Raw genomic sequence first — 21,836 nt, 5'->3', positions numbered from 1 at the left:
CTGTTAATTCTTAGTGGACAAGGGGAATCGTATAAGTGAATAAGACGTCTGTGATCGGTATGACTCCTGGACATTTAGGATCGACATCCTAAGGGTTCGAAGGCTGGCTAAAAGGGTATTGGGACACTACGAGGGCTCGACGCAGCACACGGCACATTCGAGCTGGTATTATGTCAGATCCGGCTTTTTCCCCGCCCACTGATTCTCCATCAAGTTCAGTTGTAGACGCACAGTTCGTGGTTTAAGTGGCGTTTTAGACGGGACGTTTCTAGAGCAGTGGAATTTAGTTATAAGTGGCTGGTGGCATAGCACACCATGAGCGAACTCTGCAAAAATGTGAAGCATTCTGCAAAAAAACACGGTTTATGTAGTTGCATATGGTCGAGTATACGATTTCTATGGGTAGAGAAAATAATTAGTTGTTCTGTATTGTTAAACCACCCTGGGTTAGATGTATTATATTTCCGTAATTAACACTGTAGAGTATTTGATATTCCTGTCTTTTCACAGCAATATGCAAAAGAAATGCTTCACCGTCCGTGACACATGCAGATGGTCCCGGTAATCGCATGAACTTGTATCAAAGCCACTCGTATCTGGTGATTCACAATCAGTATCACGCTTCATCAACAAACATCTTTTTCTGAACACACTGCCGATTATTTAATGCAATTTAACGATATTGGATAAGAACCGTGGACGTACACGTGCACCCCTTGCTCACCCCAGCCCCAGTTCAGCCCTCTGCACCAGTAAGGGGCGGTCCCTGAGCAATGAGGTAATTGGTGTAAACAGTAAAGATGGCCACGTCTGGGGATGGAGAAGAACATTCGCTGTCTAACGGGGGTCTTCCCGAAGCCCACAGCAAAAAGCTGACCGATCTTCCGACCGAGCTGCTGGAGCATATATTGTGTTTCCCGGTCCTCGGCCACGCTGACATCTCCAGCGTGTCTTGTAGTTGCAAGAGGCTCTATGATGTATGTCACGGCAGGGGAAAGGTGTGGGAACATCAGTATAAACTCAGGTGAGGTGAGAGAGATGAAGCCTATTTGGGCTGTAGCCCCCGGTTTATAATCCTTATTTTCAGCTGTCGTCCATGCATGATCCCTGGCTTGCAATTGGAGTGCCGAGAAGAAAGGAGATGTTGCTGTACCGGTGTATTTGTATAAGTGCGGGTTTTTGGCTGTCATTCTGCTGATGCATCAGTTTTAGTAACGCAATGCTGGCTAATTATGTAATTTTAAACTAAAATGCAATCATGTATGGCGCGAAAAGGGACGCATTTGGCTAAACTGTCTTGTGTAAGGACAGGTCGGGTGACCTTGTTTTGAAAAATATATAGCTTTCCCGTCTGTCTTTCCTTCTGGATCATTTACTTGATCGTGGCACTGGACACAATAAACAGCTCCGTATTTCTCTATATACATATGCACTAACTGAAATGAGTGCATCTGACTGTCACGCTGCAACAGTTTTATTATTCCGATATTAAGAGCCGAAACGCTGGGAATTAGGTTATCCCGGCAGGATTCAGGTCTGTGCAGAGCTGCTGGGGGCACTGGGTGGGTACGGAAAGATTAGCTGGCTGGATCCGGGAGCCGCCAGTAATTGCCGTTTTTAATCAGCTGCCTAGTTTTAGTTAAGCCTCCATAATATTTCTTCTAGCGCTGACTTCCGAAAGGAAACTGATTGATTCGATTGTGGGGGGAAAATGAGTGTCATACCACATACTGAGAGATTGAAATTCAGAAACTGTAGCCACATTTTAGGGATGTGGTTAGCAGTTCAGAAAAAATTATCATCTGTGGAGACAGACTAACCGGTCCAAAAATCAAGCTAAATGTCATAATAAACATGACCCTATGCACCTGATACAGGAGTTCCACCACAGCTTAAAATTCTAGGGCAATAAGGAGCATGTCATGTTAGCTGATTGGATCAGCCAGGCGTCAGTCATGCAGATGTGTGATGTTATTTCAGTACACTATTGTATACCGGCTGCTTCTTCCTCCTGCTACGGAGTAAACGGTTCCTGCTTTTTCAGATGGCCCAGATTGCTGAAAAATTACAGACCAAACGAGTCTTGGGACTGGAGGACAGAGTACAAGACGCGACACGTCGTCGGTCTGCAGATCCGTAGGACTGTGGAGTCCATTTCCAAGAGGTTCTTCACTGAAGTTGTAAGTGCTAGATATTTCATACATGGATTAGACTTAACAGAATGTGCTTCAGTCAGACAGTTACAAACCCCTTGCTTCCAACTTAACTAAAATTCACGTGGGTTTAACACGTAAAACAGTGATCCTCAAAATATAGTATGAACTATATTTTATGATGTATAAATTTATAATGATTTTTTTTAAGGAACTTTTTCATTGGAAATAATTTACTGAAATTTTGTAAGTTTTTCTTTTCCCAAACAAAATGCTGCCCCAAACTGTGACACTGCAGATCTTAACATTACAAATGATTTTATTTTATATGAATGTGCCTTTCAGTGATGATTCCCTCGCATCTGCTGAATCCCCCCCCCCCACCCTCCACCCCGTTTATATGGTTTCTGTGCTCCTGCATTGTGATACAGTCGCAGTGATCTCTCCCCTCGGAAGGCCGCTAACTGGACCTGTGTGTTGAGTGTAGCGGCGGCAGGAGTTCACAGCACATGTGCCGCCACTAACCCTGAGATCTGTGATGCAGCCTTGCGTTGGCCAGGTGCTGGGGGACAGCTTCGCTGAGATCGAGTCCTTGGGAGCCCCAGAGCACTTCTGTGAAGATGAGCTGATCTCCATACTGAATTCTGACACAAGGTGCACGCTCTCTCTCACAAGGTTCCTCTGACTTGCTCCTGCTCGCTGATTCTCCTGATGACTCATTTCCTCGTTTTAAAGGCTTCAGTGTGAAATGCTGATTTTCTTGTATAATTTACTTAGTATTAAATCTGTAATGTGTGTAGCAAGATTTTATACCGTTCATTCATATAAAGTGATTCTCTTAAATATCCATCATTTTATTTTTCTTTTGTCTGACAGGAAGAGCCTGACGTTGAAGTACTATGCAAAGAAAATCCTTTACTTTCTCCGTCAGCAGAACATCCTGAGGAGTCTGAAGGCTTTCTTGGAAAAACCAGCCGAGCAACAATCTGCGCTTGAAGGTGCGTCGGCTGCAGGGGGTTGGAACTCCAGCTGCACTGGTCTGCGCAGACGCTTCTGACTCTTCTGTCATCTGCTAGGTGCTGTCCTGGTGGATCAGTACTGTAATCCACTGGCAGACGTCTCGCTGCAGAGCATAACTGCCCAGCTGGTCGAAATCGCAGACAAGGTCAAGAAGACTCTGCGCAGGACCAACCCCTCCCACTCCAGCCTGAGAGCGGACCAAGGTCAGTCTAAATCATCGTTGCATCGCTGAAAACCCGCTCGAATTCGAACTGATCGAATATGAGGAGGCCGTATGCGGCAAAGAACGTGGACCTGTAACCTAAATGTAAGCCCTTGAATCCCAGATGACCCTGATGATCTGTCCCAGTAATGCATATTGGTGCATGAATGTGTCAGCTAGGTAGCTAAGTGGGCTGTACTGTAGCCTGAGCCCTTGGGTCACCCACCGTCTGTAGGTAACTGCCTCGTGGTCGAGGACTTCGAGCTGCAGAGGCAGGTGATCTGTGCTCTCAACTCCGTCCTGTATGATCAGTTGAAGTACAAGGGCAACGAGACGGACTACTACAACCCCCTGAACTCGTACATCCACCAGGTAAGCGCAGGTCGTCGCTTGGGGTAACGCGGTGAGCAGTGCTCATTCTCTGCAGCTCCCCGGAGCACCTGGTGGCCTTTACCTCCCTTCCCAGGTGCTGCTCCGTCAGACAGGCATTCCCATCAGCCTCTCTGTCCTGTACATGACCCTGGCCCAGAAACTGGGCGTCCGACTGGAACCAGTTAACTTCCCCAATCACTTTTTGCTGCGTTGGTGCCAGCGGCCAATGAGGTAAGAGTGGGATTGAACAGATGAGTATCCATTGGTGTGTAAGATTTTTTTCTTGAACATCCATCCGTCCATCCAACCATCCAGCAGGTATAGGGCATAATGTGGCACTAGTTTTAAGTGATAGAAAATTTTATCATGGGATGCATTGTAGTCAATTTTATGTTAAGTAAAAAATTATACATATGCCAATTATAATAGTGAATACTTCTAAAGACACCGATTGGTTTTAACCTATGTGTGCGTAATTCAAATTCTGTATCCAAATAATTGAAATTCTTTGCTGCAAAGAACAGAAATAAAACTATTTTTTTTCCTGTTGCATCGTATTTATCTGTTTAGAGCAATGATTCCTCACCTGGTCCTCGGGGGCCCCACAGACAGTCCATGTTTTTGCTCCCTAAAGGATCCACATGTAGGGAGCTGGCAGGGAGCAAAAAGGTGGACTGTCTGCAGGTCCCCGAGGACCGGATTGGGAAACACTGGTTTTAGAGAAATTAAAAGAGTAAGCCCCTCTTTTCCACTGCATATGCTGGTGCGGTATTGCGGCTGGGCTAAATCGCGGGGCGTAATTCTTGTAGCTGACACACTTTTAAAGAGCTTTATAAACATCCTTGAGGGCATTGAGGCGGAGGGGAGGAAGGCACAGCAACCAGGAGCAGCTACCTCTGCAAAGTGGCCTCATTTCTAAAGAGGAAAGATAGCTAGCCGAGTATTGTTTTTGGAAATTACAAATGTACGATTTTCCCAACTTGCTACGGATTTAAAGGCCGTGAATGTTTTGATTCTCAGCTTCATTGTATAAATTAATACCAGGTTTTGGCACATTTTTCATTGGTGTTTTCAGTGCTGCCTCGTGTCCTGATCATTTCAGAGCGCTGGTGTCTTCCTTGAGCTTATGCCGCGTCACAGGGTCACTGCTTTTTAAAGTCTCTTGACGCTTCTGGCAAATTCTTCATTGTTTTTGAGGTTATTGTCTCAGGGAAGCTCCCCTTCACACTCTGCACCAGTTATACGTTGAGCCAAAGAAGCAATTTCATTTCCCTGACGATTCCCTTTTAGCCAAATGTGGTGCTTATGATGGCATTTTTCAAGGAGTGCTTAATAATATTTCTCTAATTTACTTTCTGTATCGTCTAAAGTGTTTAAAAAGGAAAGAATCAGGGGATTAAATGCATAGCTGTATAACACCAGACTTCTTGGGATTAATTTAATATACATCTTTTAAATATAAAACCAGCTCAGAGGGAGTTTACTACAGCTTTTACTGCAGAGATCGTTGTCTAGGTCTTCAGCCCTATGCCTGTCGTCGTTTTACATAAACGCAGCCATCTCATAAAACAGTTTTTCTTATTTCCTGGAGGAGTGAGGATATCTACGACTATGTTTACATCGACGCCTTTGGGAAGGGCAAGCAGCTCACCGCCAAGGAATGCGAGTATCTCATCGGCCACCAGGTGACCGAGGATTACTACAGCTGCATCAGCACAACGGAGCTGCTGCTGAGGATGGTGGGAAATCTGCTGAACATCGGCAAGCGGGGGTGAGGTCCCACCCGCCGTGGCCAGTGTCGAGTGACTTTACGGGCTCCGGCAAGTGACGTCTGCATCTTCATCATGCCTGTGCCTTGCAGGGAGGGCAGTGAGAAGTCCTACCAGCTTCTGAGAGACTCCCTGGACCTCTATCTAACCATCAACCCTGACAACGTCCAGTACTTACTTTTACAGGCCAGGCTGTACTTCCACCTGGGAATCTGGCCAGAAAAGGTCAGCAATGTGATCTAATGACCGTTTTCATCCCACCGCTTTACGGCTGGTCGGATCAGTTGTACTTGATCCCCCTTTTGACCCCCCCTGTAACGTTTTAATGTCTATTAGACTGGAGAAAAGCTTCAGATTTGCAGTAAGCCATGGTTTCAGAAAGTGTTTCAGCACCCCCTCCTGGTTAAAGTGGGGAAAAGAATGAATGAATAAATCTGACCCTGGAAAAAAATGTAATCACTATAGCTGTAGTTTACTGTTGTCTTAATAACCTACACTCAATAAGCCTGAAGTGGGTCTGTAATGCATGTGTGTTAAATTAATATTTGCCATATGACCCACAACCCTGCCTGAGATAATCTTGCTCCCTATTGCAGTGTATCAGTTTAACAGCAGTATTATATAGAGTACGTGTGCCCAGTGGATGTGTTGTGTTTGTGCCGTCCCGCCCCTCGCCGCCAGGTCCTGGACATCCTGCAGCACATCCAGGCCCTGGACCCGTCGCAGCACGGCGCCGTGGGCTACCTGGTGCAGCACACGCTGGAGCACATCCAGCATAAGAAGCATCCAGGGGAGCCGGAGGCGAAGCTCCGCAGCACCACCGAGCACGCAGAGGTCCGCTTCTCCGTGGGCCTCGTCATGAAGCACAAGAGGTGCGTCGCCCGTGCCGAGACCCTCGCCCTGCGTCTGCTTCCCATTTCCCCGTTTGCGTACTCTGGGTACTCGATCCGCCGGCCTGCCGTTCACATTTCCCCACCAGCAGAGCCTATAATCCCCCCCCCTCCCACCAGACAAAACCATTAATATGGTTCTCAGCATTTGTTATGTTTGTTCCCCTGTCGTCTTTAAATGAATCTCATTCGATAATTTGTCCCACATGTCAGACGCAGAGGCCACAGATGGGGCTAAACTGGCTTCGTTTTTATAATGGCTGAACGTCCTTCTGAATTATTCAGCAGCCAGGTCTGAGCCAGATGGTTTCTGCAGTGGACAGCAAGGGGGCTGGGTGAGGCGCCTCACGCCCCCATGGGCGCGGTTTCCAGTGTATTCTCCTCATATTTGTGTGGGTCTCCTGTAGGATCTCTTGCTTTCTACTACAATCCAAAAATGTCCAGCTGAATTAGTGTGTCTATGTCCACACAGGGCATCCCCCTGTCCTCCGGGGCATCCCCCTGTCCTCCGGGGCATCCCCCTGTCCTACAGGGCGTCCCCCTACCCTGCACTTCCACGCTCACCATATCCATGTACTGGATAAGCAGTTATAGAATATGGATTAATGTGTTTCTGCAGGTCAGGTTACAACTGTGTGATCTACGGGTGGGACCCCAAATGCACCATGAGCCATGAGTGGATTACCACCATGAGGGTCCACCAACTGTCCAATGGAGCCAACCAACCCTTCTACAATGTCCTGGTGCAGGACGGGACCTGTCGCTATGCGGCGCAAGGTAGGGGGCGTCCTCCGCCTATCTGGCCGCCCAGCTCCCATTAATGTAAGGCTGCTGAGCAAAAGGTCCACTGCAGCAGCAAGACCTGCTGTGAACTGAACTTCATGGCATTTTCATTCATGTCCATGTGGTTTTGTGATTAAATGAAAATGATTGAATAGTCATTTAATGAATATTCAGAATTGTGTAACTCTGCTCCCCCAGTGGTAATTAACTCACACATGGAAACAGCCCCTCACCCATGGCGCACCCATACACAATGCGTAAGGTGTGTAAGCACCCCCGGATCAACAATATGTTACATTTTTTTTATATGTGAAATTCAGAAATATTTGCATTTAAGACCTGTGATCCCCATCGTTGTAAAATCCTGTTAGTTATCAAAACACATCTCTCTCGTGATTAGCAGTCAGTTTACTTATTTATACATGTTGGGACAGGGTTAGTAAGGGTTCAGTGCTGTGTCACGCATACAGGAGACAACTAATTGTTCCTCTGCACTGTAAGGAATTAAAAATCACACAGCAAATAGACCATCACACAAATTTCCCCACTGTGGGATCAATAAAGTCCTATCTTATCTTATCTTGCAGTCTACTGTATTTCAGCATCATCTGAATCAATTTCAACATCATTCTGAAGTTCAATTAAGGAATTTTAAAATAAAATCACTGTAATCACAATGAATTAGCTAAAACATCTGCGGTTATTGTTAAAAACCCATTCTTGAGAAACGCAAAAATATGTTGGGCCGTGCCGCAGTTGGGTGCATTGGGAACTGGGAGGCGAAAGGCTGGACATGCACAATAGCCCCCCCTCATCGAAAATTCCTGGCTACTCCACTGCTAGTTGCAGTTTCCTGGCTGTAAAAGTGAGCCCTAGTTTAGAGTATAGATTCTCCTTTCACGCTGTACAGTATCGATTCACACAAATCACATCATGAGCTAATTTCAGATTGTAAAAGTCTGAGAACAAATGAAGAAGTATGCAGACGTTGGAACTCTGGTGTAGCGTCATCAGTGCGTGCTAATTACCCATGCACAGGGACGGATTACAGACCGGGCCAGCGGGGCCGCTGCCCAGGGGCCCTTGGGGTGCAGGGGGCCCGTGGGGCCCCTAGCCCAAAACAATTTGCAACGCTTATCAACAATGTATTTTCGTTTGTCTATTTTAGAGGGCCTATATTCTTTGATCCTCTGCCTACAAGGGCCCCTGACCCTATAGGGAGGGCGTTTGGCTACCAAGGGCCCTTGAATTGTGGTGGTTGTGGTGCTGGTGCTGGTAGGGGGGGGGGCCCTCACGAACGTTTTGCCCAGGGGCCCACACAACCCATAATCCGTCCCTGCCCATGCACCATCAACATCACAGTGTAAACATAAATTGCCAGGTATTTAAAACATTAGCTTACACATGGATATTGGTCCCCCCTGTTGGTGCGCAATAATTTATTCAGATTTTAATCCTAAATACAGTGAATTAAGTTTGTGTTGATCTCTGCTGTGTAAAAGACCTCGAAGCTGTTTCCAGCTGAAAACTGCGCTCCAGAAATGCAATGTTTTCCGCATCCTTCTCCGCAGAGAACCTGGAGCCGCATGCAGAGCCACTGGAGATCGGACACCCCGAGGTGGGCCGTTACTTCTCGGAGTTCTGCGGCACCCACTATGTGGCCAACGAAGAGCTGCAGGCGCGCTACCCAGAGGACCTGGCGGAGTCGCTGCGCGTCGTTAGCGAGCTCTACCAGGGAGGCGCCCGCGACCCGGCAGAGAGACCCGCCGAGCCTCAGAGTGGCGGTGGCAGCGCAGCTGTGTAGTTGCAGCGCATCCCCGCGTTTCCGCCAGGAACCAAGCCCCCGCCGGTCGCCGCTGCGTGATGACAAGCCAAGGAGGTTACCTGTCAGTTACTGTAGTAAACAAGCACTAACGAACAATGACTTTTCACCTTCACAATGTGTTTTTTTTTCCCTGTATATTTCCAATTAAAAATGGTAGTGATTAATGGAATGTGGTTATTTATGCGATGTGTGAACGTGTGCGGTTTAGCGCAGGGGTAGCAAACTCCGCTCTTGGAGAGCTGCTGTCCAGTAGGTTTTCTGCCGTCCCTGGCTTCTGATGAGCCACACCTGTTCCTGGTATTTACCCGAGAACTTGTTTGGCTCATTAGAGACCAGGTAGGATAGAAAACCTACTGGACAGCAGCTCTCCAGGACCGGAGTTTGCGACCCCTGGGTTAGTGTATGTATATAGTACACCTAATGCTGAAGTCATCACTACTAAAGTTTTCATAATATAATGCACCATAATGTGGATCTGAAAGAAAATGATAGGTTAGACAGTGTAGTGGTTTTGGTCATCTATTGCATATCCTTGATGGAATGAATACACCCAAATATTGAAGTGGAATTGTCTTAACTTTGAACTGATTTTCCCACCTGAGAATTTGTTTAGTAGCTGCAGGATTCAGGGATTGCCCCTTTAGCCGCTTGTGATGTATTTCAAAGTGAATTTGCCAAATGAACAGTAACACTTTAATATCACCAAACTTACGTTTTGCCACCAATCGTTGTTTGTGGGATGCACAATCGTTATAACGCATGACGTCTTGTAAAAGCCTTAATGAACATGGAGAGGAACTCGATATGTGTGTATCGATGTTGTGGTTAGTTGCACTAGGACCCCGGGGACGCCGCAGCCGATTGTTCCGTAAAAATTGCGAAAGTGAAAGAGCCGGTGAGCGCTCGCGGTCCAGCGCAGGTACAGTGCTGCGAGCGCAGGTCCCAGACAGCCGCGCCGTTAGTGCTGCCCCTCGCTTTCTATTTTATCCCATTCTCTTTTTTCTCTGTTTCGTGCAATAATAATTATTATTATTGCAATTTATTATTAATAAGTAGCAACAAGTAAATCAAAGAGATGGGGGCTTTCCATTCCGTGCATCAGGAGGATAATTATGAAGCCCTTGCGACCAGGACAGGATGTAAGTATTATAACTACGTTGTCTGGTGGATGATCACACTTCCTCAAAACTGTTCGAGCTTTCTACGTTAGAAGCGGGTCACGCATTTTTATATGCTCATACTTACAAAGTCTTATTCTAAGCCGTTTTTCCTAAACGGTGTTTTATTCATAACAATTAACATAGGAGCAAAGGTCGTATTGTTGTTTTTTTCCATTTATTGAACCAAATACACAGTTTTATGGAGGCTTGATGATGAAACTAGCTTTGAACAGATGTTAGCCGATAATCAGATTTATTTATTCAATCATTTTAAATGCACGCTGCGCTAGATTTCCCAGACCTTCCTGTTAAACCAGGAGTAGTTGTCAACTGGAGTCAAGTGTATTTTATGATAGCAGCAGATCGCTGAAGTGGTGTACCATCACTGTCAGTAGTAACAACCCTGCTGAAGAAAATGCGCTCGACCTGGTTAAGCTGGTTGACCAGTTTAAGGTATGTTTTCGCATGATGGTTTGATGGTTTGGCTGGTTATACCAACGTATGGTGGTATTTCTAGCGGGTTTAGCTGGTCAAACCAGCACGCCTAGCTTGATGGGCTGGCTACACAAGCATACCAACTGGTTACCCACCCAGTTAAACCATCAAAGAGCAGCAGCAGCTGGGACATGAGCATCTAAGACCATCTTAGACCAGTTAAACCCCGCTACCATCATAAGCTGGTTTGTGGCTGTTTTTATCAGCAGAGAACACATCCAAACCAATGCACCTTCCAGAGTTCCAGTTTGAAATCTTTTGGATTTTTCACTCTTTTAAAAACTTGTTTTATATCACATGTATACTACTAATTATACAAAAAACATACACTTTCTATCAGATCTGAACGTTAAATGGTCCCAAGCCAAGTGAATGAGGCTACAAAATAAAAAGTAAATGCAGATGTACGGAATTGAACAAATATACACTTTTATGAAGGACTTTTCAGTAGTTTAGTTCCTACTTGTGTGAAAGACTGGCTGAATATTGGAGCTACTATAAAATCGCGTAAAAGCTTGATGTGTTCGGGTAATGGATGGCTTCCTGCCAGGGAATTTGCAAACACTGCTTTGCAAATATAATTGTAATCGTTGCAAAACATCTTTAACTTGCGTTCCGGAGATCGAATCAAAGCAGGACAAACATTTAACCCGTACAACACCTTCCAAAACAAAGCTTCAAATGACATTTTAATGTGTAGTGAAGCTGTCTTTAATGTTCATTTAAATTTTCTGAATAATGTGTTATTCTTCTGTTATTATAGCTATTATAATATATAATATTACTGCTTTTAAAGCTTTCATAATATCGCTCAACCTGGCTTGTAAATAGCGAAGTGTAGGGTAAACAGCTTGGTAAGTGGTGACCCTGTGTCCACCCATCTAATAAATATTTGTAATTTATCGATGTGAGTAATCGTACTGGGTGGCGCCATCATGTTCCCAGCGTTGAAACATCCGTATCGCCATCCGTCTGTCTGGGTTGTTAAAACAGCAAGTATATATTTTCTTCAGGTCTGTAAAAGCCATTGTAAGCTTCTCTTGCCAGATATTGAGTGAGATATTCATCTAAAAGTGGATCCGATTCATTTCCTATTTTTAATTTTGCAAAAACTCAACCAGGGGCACAGGACCCAAGTGGGATGGGGGGCACCTATACCCTCAATATTTAATTTGAATTCATCCTGCCCCCCCCCCCCCCCCAATAAATAGACCTTTGTATTTAAATGAATCATTTCCTCCCCCCAATGTCAAGCTGTCTCCTAAAACATTACCCCCAACCCTGCATGTACACATTGTAAAATGATTATTGTGTGTATGTCTGTACTTTGTTCGGGTTCCCCAAACAGTACCCTCCATTGTGCCTCTTGTCATTATCTAGATTTTTAATCCTCTCATGGACACCTATACACAGGTCCTGTTTGGCGGGTTTTTACCTGAACAGGAACTGTTTATGTGGGGTGTGAGGTGTGTATTCCTCACTTTGAACTAAGCATTGCTTTCAGGGCTGGGAAGCACATATCCATTTAAAACAGTCTAACACACTCAGTACAGGCTAAACGCTTAAGCCATCTACTGTTATTACTAAGGAGGGTGACCAGAAATGCTTCCCTTATGAGATATGGGCAGGCAGTACAGGGGTCCAGTGGGAATCAGTGTGGCTTCCAGACTGCTCATCCTTGCCAGAGATCCACGTCCCGGCCCAGGGAACTCATGTGTGGTCTAACACCTTACCAAGAGGCTTCCAGCTTTGCAGTTCTGCTCACAATATTAAGCTTTGTTCCGTCTTAAATAGCGATACTAGTCTCACTTTCCAAAGACTTGCCTCAACCAGTTCTGATCTAATTTCAGCAGGCTTTGCCTCTGTAGCTGTGAGCAGAATGTCACCGGTTTGAGCTCCAGCTTCAGCAGAATAGTCACATGTCCATGGGCCCTGGTGCAAGGCCCTTAACCCCCTGCTCCGGGGGTGCTGCGAGCCCCAAGCTTGCTGTCACTTGTATGCGTGTCCCATGGACAGCAAAATGGGGTATGCAAAAGGAGAGATTCACCACAGGTATTAATAAAGTGTCCCTATTCTGTTCTACTTATAAATTCTGTTTTGCCAAATTGTGTGCTATAGATGACAATGTTGCAGGTACATAATGACAGATTTACTAACATTGGAAATCGCCATCAATCAATCTATTAATTAACTGACACTGAGTAATGATTTGTGCACAAGTAACAAGAAAGTATTAGTATAACATATTAATATTTATGCAGCACATTAATATGTATGAATGCACCTCATTTTTAAAATGCTCTTTGATGTGTTTCTTTTTATTTTAATGCAAATCAATGGTGCCGTCTTTGCACGGTAAGATGTGTTTTGCTGGATTATTACTAGGCGACATCACTGGTAGTTATAGTAACGGTGGTAATGGCTCCCCCTGGCAAACCATTGTCTGCGTGGCTTGTCTCTGTGTGACCCATTCAAATCCCAGATTTGCTCCAGTGACACTGGCGGGTTGCCGAGGTCCTGAACAGATGGCCTCCGGCTTTGCCAAAGGAAACGATAAAGCGTTTCGCCGAGGCGTCTCAGCGGGGCTCACTGGTGTGTTCTGTCTCCGCCCCAGTTTCCCCGGAGCAGATCCGAAACCTCCACCGACGCTTCAAGCATCTGAGCAAAAACGAAGACAAGCTCAGGTAAGGCTGCCTGCTCTCCACTAGCTCAGTCTGTGCATCGCCAGTCATCGGCTGCCTGACCGACAGACTCCGCTCATACTCAACTTCTCCCCCATTTTTAGAATTAAAACACAATGATGTGAAGAGACTGTCTCCTGAAAAAGAGACACAATACAGCTAATAATTATTGCAGTTTTGTTTGTTTTGATTAATATATCCATGCTTTAGCTGTACCCCAGTTGATAAAGGGCTAATTTTAACCCACAATGGAGCCAAGTAAATAAATATAATGTATTTTGAAGGACATGTATCTGCTAAATTGCAGAATCATTATTAAAAACCTGCAATATCTTCATTTGCAGACGAGAGCATTTCACGGTCGTTTCGGACCTGGAGTTGAACCCCATCCAGTCCCAGATTATTGAAGCGTTCTTCGATGAAAGGTGGGTGACGTAGCACACCATCTGAGCTACATCTGTAAATATTACTGTAAAACCCCTAGGTATTTTTGAAATACCAGCAGAGCCACACCCAGGCCTAAACCCTAAAAGGGCATCCAAACTGGCATCACCAGTTTCCAAAGCAAGCTGTCTGTAGCTTGTCAAGATGAATCCTGCTCCTGGCTTGTGGCAAATGACATCATAAAAAGAAAATTGCATTTGTTGTATAGATTATTCAATAAAAATAATTACTGTTAATAGGTTGTCACCTGCACCCTACCATGACAACACAGTAAAACAGAAATTTAGCAGACACAGGGAGCAGAGCCTGGGATGTTGGGTAATGTGGGTTATGCGTACATGCGTACCTGCTAAAGTTATCTCCTGCAATTATCCTTCAGTCTACTTGTTTATGCATTTCTTAACCTCTAAATTGCATTCCTTAGCTGAAGAACACATATGGTTTTCAGTCTGGTTGGCCACCACCACAGACATTTAGCTTGTTAGCAAGATAACTCAAAAAGTAATTGACAGATTTGTCAAACTTTGTAGAAACACTGTAAGGCTGAAGATCTGGGACTGATCAAATTTTGAGACAAATCAGACCAAAACTGGAACAGTGTCACTTAGTGGTAGCACATAGATGTAGATCTGGTAAACTGGATTACACTGAGAGAAGTCACACAAAGTTGGCCCTTTAATAAAGATTTTTTGGAGAGGTCATGAGAGTGTGCAGGGGGGTAGAGCTTGTAGAACTTGAGGGATGTGGAAGGAGTATGAATTAGATGGAGGGAGGGAGTATTAGGGCCATCCAGGGAATATATTGTTGTTGTTCCAAGAGTATCTAGTTTTCTACAGTACAGAACACAAAAATGAGGACTATCTTACTGTGTGTTCAGTGAAAAACTAGCTATAGTATAGTATTGTATAGTAAAGATGATTAAACTAGGCAGATGGAATAGGCCAAAAGCACAGGCCCGGATTATTATGAAAAGCGGCATAAAATTTTAGAAAGTGAATCTGGTGGTCCTGACCCACTGGCTGGGCACAAGAACACAGACAGAAGTACGTATTTAAGCCAGCGATTGTTGTGCAGGAACTTCCAGGACAGCGGCAGGGGCACTGTGACGGAGATCAGCTTCCAGCAGTTTCTCATCGTCATGTCCTGCTTCCTACCAACGGATCCATGCCTCACAGCCGAGGAGCGAGAGAATGTTCGCCAGCGGAAACTTCGCTGTGAGCAACGGGCCCAATGCCCATTTCATGTTAGATAGAAGAAACGCAGCTTCTGTTTCTTGTTAACGATTAAGCATGAGTCTGGGGACCTTTTCCACATCCTGTTGCTTGGTAGCAGTGTTTTCCAATCCGGTCCTCAGGGCCCCGTAGCTGGTCCACGTTTTTGTTCCCTCTGAACTCAATGCTAGACAATATACATTTTTGCTCCCTCCTAGCTCCGTAGGGAGGGAGCAAAAACGTGCACGGTGTCTGTGGGTCTCCGAGGACCAGATTGGGAAACATTGCTTGGGAGGGATGTTGTTTGTGTAAATCACAAAACAGCAGAATTTAATGGAACTGCATCTGAAATGTGGGTAATTAGTGGCTTCTTTCTGATGACGTGTCCCAGCTTTTCCAAAAAACTCCATGTCGACTGCTAATTATCCAGTCTTGCTACAAAGAGGCGTGTGTTTATGAACACTCTGACGTGGCCACGCCTGCCACAATACAAGGACATGGTTTTTACTTCTTAGGTGTACTTATTTAACTGTGTGCTCCATTCCTTGATGAGAGCGGGCAGGAATAACCTAGTTGGAGCAGAATCTCTGAATTGTGAGAACCAAACACAGTCCGCTTCTGCTTTTCCCTTCCCAGTCCTCTTCAACATGTATGACACTGATGATGACGGCAAGATCACCGTGGAAGAGTACAGGCATGTAAGGAAACGCCAGTCCTGCAGTACTGATGGTTATATTCATATCTTTTTTTTTCATCCAAAATAATGTAGGATGGGAGGGCAGGGTCAGCCAGTGTCTAAAAACTGGGTTAAGGGTCTTGCTTAAGGGCCTGGTGTTGATGCTCTGTCAGCCATGCGATTTGAACCCACAACCTTCTGGTCATGGACACAGATCCCTGAACTACTGAGCTGCACATAACCCAGGCCTTGGTCCTCCAGCTTACAAATGCCCAATCTCCTCACTAGGTGGTTCAGGTGCTGATCTCACAGAGCGACAACCTAGACAAAGAGGAGGCAAAGGAGATAGCGGACGCAGCCATGTTGGAGGTGGCCAGCCTCAACGTGGTTCACATGGTACGTATCAATCTCTAAAACCAGGAAGCAGGCCAGTTAAATGAGCCGTCTCGCTTTTTATCCATGTCTCTCAGCAACCCCAGGAGTGTCCGTTCATTTGAGTAAGGTCCCCCTTGGGGGGTATTAATAAAATCAATTGTGTGCAGTAGTGTTTTACTGATAATGTACTAATGCTACGATGTCTAATATGATGCAAGCTGATACAGGTCAGGCTAACAGCTCCAGATACATTGTATTGCTTTTTTTATTTTGATTAATGACATTTCTATTATTACCTATCATTCCATCATTCACCTTATTAGTTGTGCACAGCACTGCTGTACAGTGCTGGTATTTTTGCCCTTCCTGTATATATATATAATATATATATGGCTGGATAGTGTAGTGGTAAGATCGCCGCCTTTCACACGGGAGACCGGGGTTCGAATCCCGGTTGTGGCCTACCTCCAGTAGGGGTCCTTAGGCAAGACCTCCTCACGCTATACTGTGCCTACCTCAAAATATGAGAGACAAACATAAGAATAGAGTCATGCCGGCTCAGACGTCGCCCGGATTAACAAGGTCTGCGCCAGATGTTGAGGAACCAGGACAATCTGACGATAAGTGGGCTACTGGAACAAGAACAAGAACAAGACATGCATGGACAAGAGATGAGAACAAGGGACTGTTGGAATGCTACTATACAAGTAACCCCAGTGAAAGAGGTTACATGAAGCGGATGTGGGACCTATGGATTCTTCGACACCCCACATCAAGACTAACACCAAAACAACTAGTAGCTCAATGTTCCAACATCCGCAAGAAACAACTGCTATCACAACTAGAGATTGATGAGGTACAACACGATTACTACGACAAGGGGGAGCCAGGACGACAGGTCAGGGGGAGATATCATCATCATCATCCCCACATTCCGAGATTGGGTACCAAGCCCCAAGAACTACAAGCCCTAGTAGGCTGAATACAAGAGCAGCTGACCTGAGAAATAAGATCATGGCTAAGCTGGAAACCTGGACCCTCCGACACCGATTACCAAGAATGCGTGAAGTATCCTCAGAAGGTCTACTAGAAGATGTGAATGCAGCACTACGGACAATCCCTACTACAACCATCACTGACACCAACCAGCTGATCTACACCACAGCAACAGTGATCCTTGAGGTGCTTGGCTATAAGATGAACAACAGCCGCAAGGAGCAGTATCCCCCATGGAAGAGAAGGTTAGAGGCTAAAATCAAGGCAGCACGGAGGGAAGTTAGCCAGCTATCGGAATTACAGAAAGGTGTGATGAAAAAAGAGGTACCTAAGAAGTATAACAAGCTGTCCATAGCTGAGGCCTTAGAAACTGCCAAGCAAAGACTCACAGCCTTGGCTACCCGTCTGAAGAGGTACACCAGAGATATAGAAGCCAGGAGAATAAACCGGACCTTCTCCACTGAACCATCCAAGGTGTACTCTCAGTGGCAGGGTAATAGCATGAAGATAGACCCACCAAGGCTGGAGACTGAGCAATACTGGAAGAGCATGTGGGAGAAAGAGGCATCACATAACAACAATGCACAGTGGCTTGTGGAACTAAGAGCAGACCACAGTAACCTCCCTGAACAAGCCCCAGTAACCATCACATTGGCAGACATCCAAGAAAGAGTCTCAAACATGAAGAACTGGACAGCACCAGGTCCCGACATGATCCACGCCTACTGGCTAAAGAAGTTAACTGCACTCCATGAGCGCCTGGCAGCACAGATGAACCAGCTGCTAATGGATGGGACCCACCCGGAATGGCTGACCAAAGGTAGGACAGTCCTGATACCGAAGGACCCCCAGAAGGGACCGGTCCCATCCAACTACCGGCCAATAACCTGCCTCTGCACAACATGGAAGCTCCTATCAGGCATCATAGCGGCTAAGATGAATAGGCACATGGATCAATACATGAGCGGGACCCAGAAAGGAATTGGTAGAGATACCAGAGGAGCAAAACACCAGCTACTGGTAGATAGAGCAGTCACTCAAGACTGTAAGACCAGACATACCAACCTGAGCACCGCCTGGATTGATTACAAGAAAGCCTATGACTCAATGCCTCACACATGGATCCTAGAATGCTTGGAACTGTACAAGATCAACAGGACTCTAAGAGCCTTCATCAGGAATTCAATGGGGCTGTGGAAAACAACTCTAGAGGCCAACTTCAAGCCAATAGCACAGGTTACCATTAAGTGCGGGATTTAACAGATGCCCTGTCCCCACTGCTGTTCTGCATAGGCCTTAACCCTCTCAGCCAGATCATCAACAAGACTGGCTACGGATACCGACTACGGAATGGGGCGAACATCAGCCACCTCCTCTACATGGATGACATCAAGCTGGATGCCAAGAGTGAACGAGACATCGATTCACTGATCCACACCACCAGGATCTACAGCAATGACATCGGAATGTCATTCGGGCTGGATAAGTGTAGTCGAATGGTAACAAAGAGGGGGAAAGTAGTCAGAACCGAGGGGATCGTACTGCCAGAGGGCAACATAGCAGACATTGAGGATAGCTACAAGTACCTTGGAATCCCGCAGGCAAACGGGAACCATGAAGAGGCCACAAGGAAAGCAGCAACAACCAAATACCTGCAACGAGTAAGGCAAGTCCTGAGAAGTCAGCTGAATGGGAGGAACAAGATCCGGGCAATCAATACCTACGCCCTACCAGTCATCAGATACCCCGCTGGCGTTATAAGCTGGCCAAAGGAGGAGATGGAAGCCACTGACATCAAGACAAGGAAGCTCCTCACAATGCATGGCGGGTTTCACCCCAAATCCAGCACACTGAGACTATACACTAAGCGGAAAGAAGGAGGCAGAGGACTAGTGAGCGTCAAAGCCACTATCCAGGATGAAACATCGAAGATCCATGATTACATCAGGAAGATGGCCCCGACTGATGACGTGCTCAGTGAATACCTCAGGCAACAGAAACCCAAGAAGGAAGAGGAGCAAGAACAGGAACCATCATGGAAAGATAAACCCCTGCACGGCATGTACCACCGGCAGATAGAGGAAGTGGCTGACATTGAAAAATCCTACCAGTGGCTGGACAAAGCTGGACTGAAAGACAGCACAGAGGCATTAATCATGGCAGCACAGGAACAAGCTCTAAGTACAAGATCAATAGAGGCTGGGGTCTACCACACCAGGCAGGACCCCAGGTGCAGGCTGTGCAAAGATGCCCCCGAGACGATCCAGCACATAACAGCAGGGTGCAAGATGCTAGCAGGCAAGGCGTACATGGAACGCCATAACCAAGTGGCTGGCATAGTGTACAGGAACATCTGCGGGGAGTATGGGCTGGAAGTCCTAGGGTCAAGATGGGAGACACCTCCAAAGGTGGCTGAGAATGATAAGGCTAAGATCCTGTGGGACTTCCAGATACAGACTGACAAACTGGTAATGGCTAACCAACCGGACATAGTAGTGGTGGACAAGCAGAGGAAGAAGGCCGTAGTGATAGACGTAGCAATCCCAAGCGATGGTAACATCAGGAAGAAGGAACATGAGAAGCTCGAGAAATACCAAGGACTGAGAGAAGAGCTAGAAAAGATGTGGAAGGTGAAGGTAACAGTGGTCCCAGTGGTAATTGGAACACTCGGGGCAGTAACGCCCAAACTGGGAGAGTGGCTCCAACAGATTCCAGGAATGACATCTGAGATCTCTGTCCAGAAGAGCGCAATCCTAGGAACAGCTAAGATACTGCGCAGGACCCTCAAGCTCCCAGGCCTCTGGTAGAGGACCCGAGCTTGAAGGACAAAAGACCGCCCACAGGAGGGCGAGTGGGGAATTTTTTTTTTTTTATATATATATATGTATATGTGCATATACACACTACTAATGGAATGTTTAATTACCTCAGGCACCAGATGAATTCTACGAAGGAATCACTTTTGAACATTTTGTGAAGGTTTGTGCTGAAATTATTTCATTAAAGAAGTTTTATACATTGTAAAGAATTTCTGCTTGAATCCCAAACACGGTCTGACTAACATCTTGTTCACAGATTTGGACAGGAATCGAGATTGAGACGAAGATGCATGTTCGCTTCTCACACTTGGAAACCCCAAATATCTGTAAATAAGGAGCCATATAAGTTCTGGAACCTTCTGGTAACGTCGTGTGAATTCAGCATTTATTCTAGGCTGCTCACCGTCATCCATCACACAGGTGGAACAAAGCACTTTTCAGTACCATCTTCTAAAAATATTTTTGAATGATTCTACGCGCAGCTTTTTACAGAATAGCACATCATGTCTGTGGCCACATTATTAAGTACCAAGAAGGATCCACTTTAGCCTCCAGAACCAGTTTAAGGTTGATGAGAGTTGCCATTCTGCCCACCACTGCTGGACGGGGCTGTTACTTTTGCACTTGTGGCCTTCCTGTCAGCTTTAACGAGTCTGGCCATTCTCCTCTGACCATTCTCATTAACCAGGGGTTTTTGGAAACAGAAATGTCACTGACTAGACATTTTGTTAATCGCACAATTCTCTGTAAACACTAGACACTGTAGTATGTGAAAATCCCAGGACAGGGGTTGTTTCTGAAATGCTGGAACCGTCACATGGCACCAACAATCAAACACATTCAAAAATGCATTCAGCTGCAGCCACATGATTGGCTGCTTGCATTAACCAGCAGTTATACCTAATAAACTGGCTATTGAGCATTTGTATCAATATTCAGGTGAGCGTCACACTGATTGAATTCACCTCAGTACCAAATTGCTGTGTAATTTAGACAACTGATAAAGGCCAGGAATGAAGGCTGTACTTCAGGGACATGCCATCCCAGCTTGACAGCCAAACGACGCTGTAAATATTGATTCCTCCTAATCAAACTACCCCCCTCACTGCAATACAGACAATTGATCTCAGTCTCACCAAATACTCTTGCAAATTTATCCTTCTAAAAAGGACACCATTGTTCGATTGAGACCTATGAAGGATGCCTTTTTAATTGCCACAGTCCAGCTCTGCCCATGAAACTCACTTAAGGGTGGATCTGCCCAGCTGTCTTTCCTGGCTGCACTACAATGAAGCAATCTTGTGAGAATCAAACAGTACACCACGCTCAGGGCCAAAGCTAAACTTACTCTGCACTTTTTTGAAGGAATTATAACCATGTGCTGCTTTGCTGCCCCCTAGTGATACACACAGTCACTTGCACATAAAAGGACTACTGAATGTTGCATTAAATTTTTTCCCTTGAATCCACTGTACGGTTATTATTATTCAGGATGATGTAGGCGTAAATGTTTTTTTTTTTTCTTTTTAATAATTTGTGCCTAAAAAAATGTGTGATCTGTCTGAAGAATTACTTGAAAAATAAAACTGTAAAAAGCATACTCCAATAAATGTCTGGAAATGACATTAGATCATAAATATCTACCTAAGTATTTTATCACAGATTAATTCATAATATTATTAATGATAGTCAGTACATTTTAAAGTTCATTTTCATAGAGTGTTTCCTAGTGATTATGTCAGCACACGTGATAAACGATCTTTCTGGTATGGTAGTGACCCTTATCTTCCTCAGACCTCCCAAGAGTAGGATTTCACCCAAAGCTTTTACATACCTTAAATTTATTTGGGCAAAAACTCAAAAAAAAAAAAAAGATCATCATCCTGTCCAGGGTGCATTTGGGCCTGGATAGGCTGAGGGACCTGTGTTACCCTCACCCCAACATGGACAGAAGATGGATGAATA

General features: G+C 45.4%; 2 protein-coding genes across 4 annotated transcripts; both read left to right on the top strand.

The window, feature by feature from the left end:
* The first annotated feature begins 226 nt into the window (after positions 1-226).
* fbxo21 (F-box protein 21) lies at positions 227-9,178 on the top strand. 3 transcript variants are annotated; one of them, XM_048984521.1, is made up of 12 exons: positions 227-1,024; positions 2,045-2,180; positions 2,698-2,807; positions 3,030-3,151; positions 3,230-3,376; positions 3,611-3,747; positions 3,842-3,978; positions 5,342-5,518; positions 5,609-5,741; positions 6,198-6,388; positions 7,026-7,183; positions 8,761-9,178. In XM_048984521.1, the coding sequence occupies exons 1-12, from the start codon at positions 801-803 to the stop codon at positions 8,991-8,993; spliced, it is 1,905 nt and encodes a 634-aa protein (XP_048840478.1). In that variant the 5' UTR covers positions 227-800; the 3' UTR covers positions 8,994-9,178. The 3 variants fall into 3 exon arrangements, with proteins under 3 accessions (XP_048840478.1, XP_048840468.1, XP_048840488.1); XM_048984511.1 differs by having other exon boundaries at positions 5,339-5,518; XM_048984531.1 differs by lacking the exons at positions 7,026-7,183; positions 8,761-9,178 and adding an exon at positions 6,620-6,945 and having other exon boundaries at positions 5,339-5,518; positions 6,198-6,454.
* Positions 9,179-9,908: 730 nt separating this feature from the next.
* Positions 9,909-21,469, top strand: tesca (tescalcin a). The gene is made up of 8 exons (XM_048984711.1): positions 9,909-10,153; positions 13,284-13,353; positions 13,695-13,775; positions 14,869-15,008; positions 15,642-15,703; positions 15,970-16,077; positions 19,984-20,031; positions 20,128-21,469. The coding sequence occupies exons 1-8, from the start codon at positions 10,090-10,092 to the stop codon at positions 20,203-20,205; spliced, it is 651 nt and encodes a 216-aa protein (XP_048840668.1). The 5' UTR covers positions 9,909-10,089; the 3' UTR covers positions 20,206-21,469.
* Positions 21,470-21,836: the final 367 nt, after the last annotated feature.

This window comes from Brienomyrus brachyistius, chromosome 2 (genome assembly GCF_023856365.1).
Source record: "Brienomyrus brachyistius isolate T26 chromosome 2, BBRACH_0.4, whole genome shotgun sequence".
NCBI classification, from domain to species: domain Eukaryota; kingdom Metazoa; phylum Chordata; class Actinopteri; order Osteoglossiformes; family Mormyridae; genus Brienomyrus; species Brienomyrus brachyistius.
The sequence above is the reverse complement of the archived record's forward strand: the minus strand, read 5'-3'. Positions and strand labels throughout refer to the sequence as shown.